Raw genomic sequence first — 11,316 nt, forward strand, 5'->3', positions numbered from 1 at the left:
TTGAGCTAGCATAATCGGCTAAAGATCGACGATCCATTGCACAAATGTGTTGTTTGAAATCTATGGAAAATAAATATTACGATCATTGTTTATTTCTCTTTGCGCCAATAATCAGACCTACTGCGTGTTTGTTCCTGCGTACATACAATAAACATCGATTCATTGATTGACTGATTATTTATTATTGCTGCTGCGAGCGATTTATTTTTCTCAATAATATGCCACTGGAAAGCACTGTTCATAATAACTGTGCAAGCATGAAATCGCAGGCGTGTTGCGAACACTTCGGCAGGATTGTGGGCATCGCGTTTCACGCTTTATTGCCACGTCAGTGGGTCGCGCGCTGCAACCATCACGCCATTGTGGGGGACTGCACTGTGCGCAGCTTCAGTGCAGTGGTGAAGTTTCTAAAATCACGTGGGTTATATGCGTCATCGCTTCTCTCTTACGGCTGGACGGCCGCGATAAGCGCGGCCGCCTGCGATAAGCTACTGGCTGGCTTCCGAAGCGCGTTCATTGTGCCGTACCGGTAGCCGAGTGGGTAGGGTGTTCGGCTGGTAACCGTAAGGATGGTGGTTCGAATCTTGGCGCCCGCGTTGCTGTAAAAAAAAAAAAAAAAAAAAAAAAAAAAAAAAAGCAGCGATGCGGGCACCGAGAGAGAAAGGCAAAAAAATAAAGAGAGGGAGGTTGACCAGAGAATGTCCGGTTGGCTTCTCTGTATTGGGGGTTGGGGTGAAAGGATGCAATAGGGACCTATAGTACAGCTAGCATAGGCGAAGACCCGGGACCAGGTGCCTGCATCGCTCTACGTAGATTGCTTGGCGGCAATCGCGGACTCTCGGCGATGTGGCGCTACCTGGGACCACGGTCGCTCCGGGTGATACCCGGTAGTAATGCGCTCGGTCGCCGGTATGTGGTGGACAAGGGGAGGTTTTGTGTCATGGTGCACATTATTTCCTCTCGCTGTCCCCCGGGTATCCGAAGAGGGCGGATCCCTGTTGCTCGCCTTTTGCGGAGCGAGGGCACGAAGCGAGGACTGCTCAACCGCCCTCCCCCTTATGTCATGCATGTAAAAGCTAACGAATCGTCGTAAATCTAACGAACCACGTCGTCAATAGCACCCGCCCGCACTACTTGTAGAAATCGCACCGACCACGTGGTTAATAGACCCCCCCCCCCCCCCCCTTATACGTGTGAAAATGGCACCGACCACGTCGTTAATAGACCCCCCCCCCTCATTTTTTGCTGGGGGCGACCACGTCGCTAATAGCCCCCGCCCCGCCCCCTCCCAGCAAAAGTGAGGGGGGGGGGGGGTCTATTAACGACGTGGTCGGTGCGATTTCTACAGGTACTGCGGGGGGCGGGGCTACTACGAACGTGGTCGGTGCGATTCGTACAGGTATTGCGGGGGGTTATTAACGACGTGGTCGGTGCCATTTTCACACGTATCGAGGGGGGGGCATGCATTATCCCAGGTGCGATGTTTACGGGGCGGAGCTCCAAGGATTGCTCCCCATTCGTCATCTGTGTGCCGAGAGCACCAAAAGGCGAGCAACAGGGATCCGCCCTCTTCGGATACCCGGGGGACAGCGAGAGGAAATAATGTGCACCATGACACAAAACCTCCCCTTGTCCACCACATACCGGCGACCGAGCGTATTACTACCGGGTATCACCCGGAGCGACCGTGGTCCCAGGTAGCGCCACATCGCCGAGAGTCCGCGATTGCCGCCAAGCAATCTACGTAGAGCGATGCAGGCACCTGGTCCCGGGTCTTCGCCTATGCTAGCTATACTATAGGTCCCTATTGCATCCTTTCACCCCAACCCCCAATACAGAGAAGCCAACCGGACATTCTCTGGTCAACCTCCCTCTCTTTATTTTTTTGCCTTTCTCTCTCGGTGCCCGCATCGCTGCTTTTTTTTTTTTCTTTTTACAGCAACGCGGGCGCGAAGATTCGAACCACCATCCTTACGGTTACCAGCCGAACACCCTATCCACTCGGCTACCGGTACGGCACACTAACCACGCTTAGGAAGCCAGCCAGTAGCTTATCGCAGGCGGCCGCGCTTATCGCGGCCTATTGACCCTTATCCCGGCTATACCGTGGGCGCTGCTATGTTTGATCACGTGGGCCATTGCTTGCCTCAGCTACCTCCCTGTTTACACTGCAGACGGCGTGGACGACACGAGCCACAGCTTTACAGGAAATACAAGTGCTTTCCATTCCTTAATATGCGAGTCACTATTTTTGCAGCCACCTACCGCGCACGTCAACCCTCTGCCGTTGCGTATTTTGCAGCGCGAATTCATCACAGTGCGTTAGCGAACACCCAGTTGCTTTTCTGACAGCTGACCGCGCAGTACCAGACCGGAAGCGGTAATCGTTTCGCTGGCAGCATTCCGGCCAAGTTGGTAATCCATACTCGAGTATTATTGCGCTTGTGTGTGTTCCTCTTCTCTCACGTCCGTGTCTTTTTGTTGCGCAATAATACTTGAGAATGGTTTCGCATTCGTGCGCTTTCACTCAGGCAACGTGAGGCGCGCCGCTGAAAGCGCCATCTCGTTTTTCTAGAGCAAACTCCTCCGCGAAAAGGGTGAATATGTCTAGCAAGAAGAGGGAAGCGATTACGCATAGTGATCTTCGAAACGCTGAAGCACATTCGCACGGTGGCGCGGTGGCGCGTTCCACTGACGTGGGTCGCGCACTGCAAACGTTGGTAACTCCGTGGAAGCATTGCAAGAACTCTGCACTCCAACTTACCTACCTGACTGGCGAGAGAGTGATGTAGCGGGCATTCAGAGAGAGCCATACAACGTCTCAGCAACTCCATGCAAACAAACATACCTACCTGCTCGGCCATACATAGTCTGTTTCAACAGCTCCGCGAGGGAGAGATGTTCGCAGGAAAGATGGAGAATTGAAGTCATTAACAGTTGTCGATCAAGCGATGTCTCTGGCAGAAGCGAGTGTTTCGACATGGGGACTTCGCACGCACAGTGAACTGCAGCGAACATACCCCCGTATTCAGAGATGTATCTCGAATTTGAAGCCCTCACCTGATCTAAATGTCGCCTGGCGTGAACGTGCCCGGGACGCTCACTGCGTCTCTTTGGCGCATTCACGACAGGCGTCACTTAGATCAAGTCAAGCATGTACTTCAAGCTATGATAAGTTAAGATACATTTGTGAATACGGGGGTGTACTCGTGTGTGCCGGCTGTCACGTGTGAATAACGCAACAGACGAATATAATTTTTATGATCCAAACACTCTCCTGAAAGTTTGCATGTGCAGTCATGCGTTTTCCGTTTTCTTGAAGTTATGCTGTGGTTTGGTTGGAATAGTGGATAAATTCAAATCAATTCCCCAAGTAGGAGACCGAACAATGCGTGGAATTTTCTGACTGCGTGTGGAAACGTTTCAGTAAAGTGCAACCTTAACTATGAAGAAGCGAAAAACAAGACCACGGCTTGAGAATTAGAGGAGACGTACACATTCTTTGTTCCGTTCTTTTATTGCGTAGTGAATTTTTTTTTTAAATCTCCGCTTCGTATGTACAGTCATACACACACATTCAGAGCACATTCATTCGTAGGTTGTTTTTTGTACACAAGCATCACTGCCATCTACGTACGTCGCCGGTGGCGCATTTCACCAGGCGCTCATTTCTCAAATCGACACTCTTTTCGTGTGTAATGTGTGTTGGCTCTATAAATCTCGCGTAAATATGGCTCTCTGTCTGCCAGACGTAGAAGAATTAAAAAAAGAAGAAGACAACAAAAGTGCGCATCACAATCTTACTGAGATGCACAGACACAGAACAAATAGGCATTTCCGCTACCACAATAAGCTACGTTCTCGAAAGAGTTACAACCCAAAGGATCTGGCTTTTAAACGAAGAGAAGGCAGTGATAATTTTTATACAAACAGCTCGAGCAGCCCACGTCCTGTGCCTCATACATTTCGACAGGTTGTACGAAACAAAGTTTTTGCTTGTCCGTAAACGTATTACACTAGAGACGCAGACGCGAGAAGGTCGCGTTGGTGGCACAGTCTAACCGATGTTGACAAAGCTTTTATTAGTGACCAACCATATTCTACTGGCTGGTGGCGCAAGGTGGCGCTACCGATGTTGCTACTGCCGTCCACGTTTCTGGTATTCCGTGAAGTATGCGATAATACGTGTGCGGACAAGGCGAAACTCTTCATTAGAGAGTTCTAGCCTGTCCAGTGCAGATCATTGCGGTTTACGCAATACGGAAACATCGAAAACGTGGATGGCAGCACCAGCGATGGATGCGGCATCTTGTGGCAGTCTGTTGAATCACAAAGCACCAGAAACGTCTTTGTCTTCGATGCTGCTCTTATCGAAAAGAAAGGTCGCTATATACTTTCATGTGTTGCCAGCGCCTTCACACCAGCGACTGAGAAAAACATAGGTCGTCATGCAGTAATAGTTTTGTGCGTGCGTTCTGGCCGACCTCAACGTCACCAAATGGCGTCACGTGTGCGCCTCCAGTAGTAAATAGTAGCACGTTTGCGTAAAAGCTGAAACTCTAGTGACCAAATGAGCACGATGCTCAAGGCCACGATTTCAGTCCATGCATGATGCTGTTATGGCAACACCAAGCTGGACCGCACAGAGCTTTCAAACACTTTATGAATATTCAAGCGCTAATCAACCAGGAATTAAGGTCCGCGAAATAATCCTTCATGATTAGACATCGGAGTTGGGTACAATATCGGCCACACACATTAAGGTAAATGAAGTGTCAGAGTTCGATAAAACTGAGACTATTAATTTGTTGTGCCATCAAAAATGTACATTGCAGAGCCGCCACCTGAGCAGCTTCTCGAAATTTAGCGCACAGCAAAAAAGGCAGAGTTGAATGTCATCTAAACACTAACAAAACCCATCTGTTTGCTGTGCCAGCTGACAGAAAAGTTCGTTTTCGACCGCTTTAGGTGCTTAAGAATGCTCTTTATAGCACAGTAGATGTGATTGCACCAGGTCGAAAAATAACGCAGTGTGAAGGTAAGGCGTACTCAGCAGAAGTGGCTCAGTTCACTACTTCAAAGGTACGGCTGTGTCCACTCAGTTCGTTTCACTTCATTCGGTCAGCTTGAAAGGGCAGACTTGACACTTAAATTGCAAGACTGGCTTGTCCAGTGGACCAGCGGTGTGCACTCATTGGCACTCTCACAATTTTTTGCATCGTTTTCAATCGGAGGTCTGTGGTACATGTATCTGGAACATATTGACAGCGACTGGATGTCCTGTATTGACATGTAAGGCCGATTACATGAAACAAGTTTATTAGTGCTGAAAGAGATCTAGTCCAAATTGTTCATCTGTTTCGCAAATTTCCTACATTGTTAGGAATGTTAGACACTGCTAGGAAAGGTTTGCATTTGAGTAAACTGCTGCTGAGTAGGCTTGCTAAACCTGATTATGTATGTGCTCCGGAAGACCCACTGCAAACCAGTGATACAGCGTACAGAATTCAACGTTTGCTGCATCGACTCGACCATGTGTAAATCGGAAGTGACTTATGTGGTAACATCATATGATCGATGCCATCTCTATGAAGTGGGAACCTACGAGAAAGAGTTATGGAAGATGTGATTACCCTGCTGGTCTAGCGATGGAAACAATTTGCAACAGTATGCTTGCTGTAAGTAAAAAGTACAAAATGGGCCTTTACATCGGAAGGAATGAACATTTGATTGATACTCATAAACCATACAAGCGCCATCTCACAATAAAATTGAGAGCTGGCAACGCAGATGGACTCATTCCGTTAACTTGACAAGTAGCAGCACGGCTGCTCGTATGTGCAACATCTGTTAAGCGGATTACACATGTATTGTGTTTTGTGGACTGATGGCAGTGTAGTTTGCACGTTCCGATTAGCAAGTATGCAAGCTGCTCGGGAGTGTTCTGCGTGTTTAGACTAACTGTGGCGCGCGCTGTTATATAGGTAAAGATAAAACGTGCTTTTGGCGAACCCGTCAAAGTGAGTTCGTTCAGGGACGTGGACAAAGTAAAAGCTAGTGATGCCAATCACAATTGTTGCCACATGGTCAACTGTTTGAAAGTGAAGTCGAGCAATTCAATGTTGAAATTTTCTCGAAGAAGACCCGCGAGCATGCGATGCACAAAATGTCTGCAAACGTGATAGCGCCCTTGAAAAAGCAAACATTTGTCCAAATACGTATGCCCGTTAGATGAGAATGCGTCCTACGTTAAGGTTCAAAGAAGCAAATATTTAATTACAAAAACGATAAGAAACTTGCAAAGCATATCACAAAACAACCAGCACGGAACTTTCACCGAGGCTTCAAGAGTCAAGTGCACGGTACAGCGATGTCTTCAGTGACAAAGTGAAAAAAAAAAAAAAAAAAGAACGGTCGCAATGTTGTGAGTTGCCGAGACAGCCCTAATCAAGTAGGATGACTGGCGTACAGCATAGGGGCGCCCTCAAGTAGTAAACAAAAATACCAAGCAGTACACACGCTATAGCAAAACACAACGAAACAGTAACCTGCAATTTACACGTTTCACTACTACTATAAGGAATGCGGCCGCCTTTCCGGCGTAAAAAGGAAGGCCTCAACACAAGACTGAGGCCTCTGCCACGAAAGACACGGTACTAACGATGTCCTTCACTTCTAAAGATGCACGGGCTGGAAATGACCACCCTGGTCGTGGTACATGTGCTAGCAAAAATGCAATAAAAGGGCACTTCTCCTCCGATTGGGAGTCCGTGCGAGCCACACTTTCAAAATCGGACAGCCAACGAGAGCAACACCTGCCAAAACGCACGCTCTTGCGGCACTAGCACGGTGCTATATGCACACGACAGTCCTCTCCGCAATCTAGTGCAACCGACACTGCACTCATAGGCAATGGCTCAAGTCACCATTCAACATGCGGACTTGGCGTTACAAATGTCCAAACGCCAGCGCTCAACGCCAAGGATTTGTATGATAGCATTCACGTAATTGTCCACACGAAGGCTCGTATTGGATGCCACGAAAGGAGCGTCAGTTAGTGACAGAAAAAAAAAAACGCACAGATCCAAACAAGTACGCCGACGAAATCACTCGAAGCAGACAGCCAAAGAACGAAGAAACGATTGTCTAAGATAACCAAACGCGCCAAGATGTTGCGTAATGCACCTGTGACAGGGATCCGCCACCAGGGCTTGCAAGCACGTCGCGCACCGAGGTCCTTGTGACGCGTCGAAGACGGCGAGATGGACGGAACGTTGTCGATTCGGTGCAGGGCGTAGGGCCGCTTGGTGTCGCAACACTGTCCCAAGGCGTGCCGATGGGTTCACACGAACTCAGTTGCACGGGTGTCGGGCCGGCCTCGAACTCACCACGGGCCGAACGAAATGACACGCCTGTCGAACTGATCCAGTCCGAGCGTCGCTGGAGAAAAGTTCACGTCGTACCGCCTCTCACGCATAAGGCGCACACCGTCCACGTCTTCTCAACACCCTAAAGGACTAGCCGTTCTACCACAAACCTCTCAGAAACGTCGCGAGCGAAACTGTGTTTCCTCACAGGCGTGTCCTTGTTCGAACACCATGGCGGCGACCTGCTCAGCTGACCTGCTCGCGAAGACCTCAAAGGCCTTTGTCTTGCAATCGTCCCGCGTATGATCTTTGACAAACAAGCGCGAAGGCGTGTGCGCCAGTCACGTCCTCCAGAAAAGGAAGAAAAAAAAAGAACATTCACTGCACATTTTCTTTCAAAGTAGGATAGGGCAGAGATAATAACATTCACGTATCAAAGCACTCATACTGGAAGCCTTAAAAATTCTAAACAAGAAAACCGACGATCGCAGAGAATGGCCAATTGGTTCGTCTCCACGCCACCTGGTCACGACCTGGCTTGGCCAGTGAAGCATTGCAGCTTGTTCATCGCTTGCCCTTGCCCTTGATGCCGAGGAATTTCCAGAAGGACTGCTGGTTGGACGAGCAGGACTCGGTCACGGTGCGACCGGCGTTGTTGTTGTCCTCGACAGGCTTGTTGCTGGGCTCCTTCAACATGTCCAGGAAGGTCTGGTCCGAGCGCGCGATCTTGGCCCTGGTGAGCGTGATGACCTGCGGCTGCTGCGCGGGCGGCTGCCGGCTGTGGTTGTTGTTGACGGCATTGTTGCATAGCACCTTGGGGTCCTCGACGAAAGCCTGCGGAAAGATTAATAGTGGGGCAATTCAAGCGGACGCTGGTAAAATGAAAGGTAGACGAGAAATTTAGCTATAAGCGGCACAGATGAAAGGCTAGTAAACCACGTTGTCGTGCTATACACTCAGAAACATAAAAGGTCGGAGTTTCGCCCTAGAGGCCAAGCATCGATTGCGATAGCAAATTAGCAGATAACTATAGGAAGTAAGGATAGTAATTTTATCGGCCGTGTAAACTAGTAAACATTTGCTTACTAACTAAATTAACAAGCATGTGGTGCCACGAGAGCACAAGCAAACATCAACACATCTCACTCGATGACCGCGCACACTCGCTGTCAAAACGCTGGAGTGAGGAAGCGCGGCAGCAGCAGAGAGCGAATGGACCTTCGTACTGCCTCTCGCTTCAACGCACTTGGACTTTAGACGGAACATCACGGCGACGCCGAAGGCGGAAACGCGCCTGGAGAGTCCACATAATTGATATCTTAATAAAATGAACACCTGTTGCAGTCTATCTTGTCGCAAAACAATACTTGCCATCTACATTGCGTACCTTTCCTTTCAATAACGCTGCACGCCCGGTACTTCAGGGTCACGGATAGCATGCGCAATATCAGCGTGGCATAACATTATTGACAGGAAAGTTGCGAGCGCAGAGTTTTTCAAGAAAAAAAAAGACGCAAGCAAGATAGATGACAATTACTGTTTGGGCACAAGATACACCGCGAAGGGTGTAAACTTTTTTTTAAAGTGTAGTTGGTGCATGATTTTGACCAGAATTGTGGCGCAGCAACATTGCAAGTGCTCGCAGGATATATCTAGTCTGTTCTACTGAAAATAAATTAGGCGGAAGCGTTCGCCTGTCCATGTCATTTATACAGTCCGTGCGCTTATTCAGCGCACTGAAGAAAATGAAGAAAGGCATCGTTACATCTATGGAATGATACTATTTAAACTCTCTTCTAGCTGTCATGATCATCACCAGTAATCATCAGCTTATTTTAAGTCAACTGCAGGGCGAAGGCGTTTCCAGCGATCTGCAATTAAACATCTGCATCAGCTCGACCTATGCTATGCCTGCACATTTCCTAATTTCAAAACGCCAACTAGTTCTCAGCTGGCCTCGACTGCGCTTCTCTTCCATTGGCAACCCTTCAATAACTCTAATTGACCACCGATCATCTGCCTTAGGCATTACATGACCTGCCCAATAGGGCAACTCTTATTGCGATAATTTTCACTAAAGGTGCTTTATATCTCTCTTCTGCACTTGGCAAGTAGAAGTTAAATAAGGCGCTTATTTTAATCACTGGAACATTTAAACGCCATGAAACCCCGAAATAGTATATTAAGCATTAGAAAAAAGTTGTAACACCGCTTTCCTGAAGTCGTCGCAAGAGAGTGTGAAAATGTGCAACCCCTTAAGCTCTCTTTATAACGCACAGAGGGAACACCATTACATATGGTACGTACAGAGTGCCAATTTCCTCAGATGTTCGACGAGTACCTCAGGAATTACATTTGTCACACCATGCACAAATCGAATGCAGTGCGTCAGTTAATCTAATTTGATCACCGTCTTTGTTTATGCTAGCATACACACCACAATCGTTTGCAACCAATCGGATCTTGACAGGTGGTTGCATTGCAAAGTAAATATTATTTAAATCAACCAAGAACCACAGCGGCTCAAGCACATACCCCACTGGGACTTCCGAGTACACATCCAACGTGTCAAAGGCGCAGCCATTAACCACACATTGTTCCCTTGAATTTAAGTAGCATGCCATCCAACTAACAGTGTTGCGTTCAATACCAACAGCTTTCAGCTTGGTATGAGGAACAACATCAAACGCTTTGTAAAAGTCTAAAAACACTGCGTCAATTCGACCCTTCACATTCATTGTATTTACGAAGTCGTCGGTTATTTCAGCCAACTGAGTTATAGTGGAGAGAGCAGCCCTGAAGCCATGTAGGCTGCCACTTAGCAGTTGATTATTTTATAGATTCAGCATAACATCCTTAACAGTAATGTGTTCTGGTAAGTTACAAATTGTGGATGTCAAAGAAACTGACCTATGGTTACCTAATTCCAACGGAGACCCCGACCTATGAACTGGAATCACTCTTGCAGAGCGCCATGTCATCAGGTATTACACAAGATTCTAAGGAGGTCATGTAAATTGCATACAAATACTTCTCCACCCCGACTGCATATCTATTAAGAAAAACGTTTGATATACCATTACAACCAGGATATTTCTTTAGATCAAATTTACGCTAAAGACAAAGAATGCAGTCTTCACTTATATTCACTTGTGGCATCGGGTTACAATGGCAAGTGTGCATGCGACGCCGTCCTCGCAAGAACTGAGTGAAAAATGCGTTGAATTTTTGAGAAATTATAGAAGGATCAACAATGCTTACAATGTCTTTATCTGAGTATATAAGATAAAGACATAAGCATATACATGTATGTATATGCTTATGGAAGAATGAACATTTATCAAATTCTGCCATACGGTCGAATATACCATCTCGTTATCTCTCACTGACTCACAGGGTGGCTACGTCGTCTGTGATTAGCTCAAAACAAAAAGATGGCGCGATTCGACTGTGATCCAGAAGCACCCTATAGAAAACGAAGTCGCGGCATTACCTGGACTTGGTGTTATTCTTGGCACTGGGGTGTCATTCTGGTCATTGTCAAATTCTGCCATATCATTCGATTCGCCATCTTGTTTATATCTCCGATTGGTTCAAATTAAGGGCGGCTCGCCGTGTGTACTTAGATAAAAAACACAAACATACAGCGGGATTCAACAGTGTCCAGAATGGAAAACCCTTCAGCACTAAAACGAAATCCCGGCATTACCTGGACAAAAACACCGTTCCGATACTTCACCTGAGCCAAGTTGCGGCTGATCTGCTTCCGTATGGTCTTCTTCATCGACAGGTGGCGCTCCAGGTGCCGGAAGTCGCGCTCCGTCAGAGCGTTCGTCTGCTGAGTGCCCGCGCCGCCGCCAGGGGTGACGCCGGTCGTCTTGTCGGGGTGTCGGTTCTGATTGGACTGCTGCTGCTGCTGGTGCTGGTTGTTGTTTGGCGCGTGATGCCG

The 11,316-nt window shown here is 47.8% G+C and overlaps 1 protein-coding gene across 3 annotated transcripts in view; it reads right to left on the reverse strand.

Moving 5' to 3' along the window:
• Nucleotides 1-3,498: 3,498 nt before the first annotated feature.
• The window catches only part of LOC119433183 (uncharacterized), a 221,909-nt gene continuing 214,091 nt past the window's right edge, over nt 3,499-11,316 (reverse strand). For all 3 annotated transcript variants that reach the window (XM_037700325.2, XM_049658677.1, XM_037700323.2), the window contains 2 exons: nt 11,107-11,316; nt 3,499-8,201 (listed from right to left, as the gene is read on the reverse strand). The exon at nt 11,107-11,316 is cut by the window's right edge and continues 160 nt beyond it. In XM_037700325.2, the coding sequence (XP_037556253.1) occupies nt 7,932-8,201; nt 11,107-11,316 (480 nt within the window). In that variant the 3' untranslated portion in view covers nt 3,499-7,931. The remainder of the gene's footprint in view (nt 8,202-11,106) is intronic.

The sequence above is a fragment of the Dermacentor silvarum genome, chromosome 11, assembly GCF_013339745.2.
Source record: "Dermacentor silvarum isolate Dsil-2018 chromosome 11, BIME_Dsil_1.4, whole genome shotgun sequence".
Lineage (NCBI taxonomy): Eukaryota > Metazoa > Arthropoda > Arachnida > Ixodida > Ixodidae > Dermacentor > Dermacentor silvarum.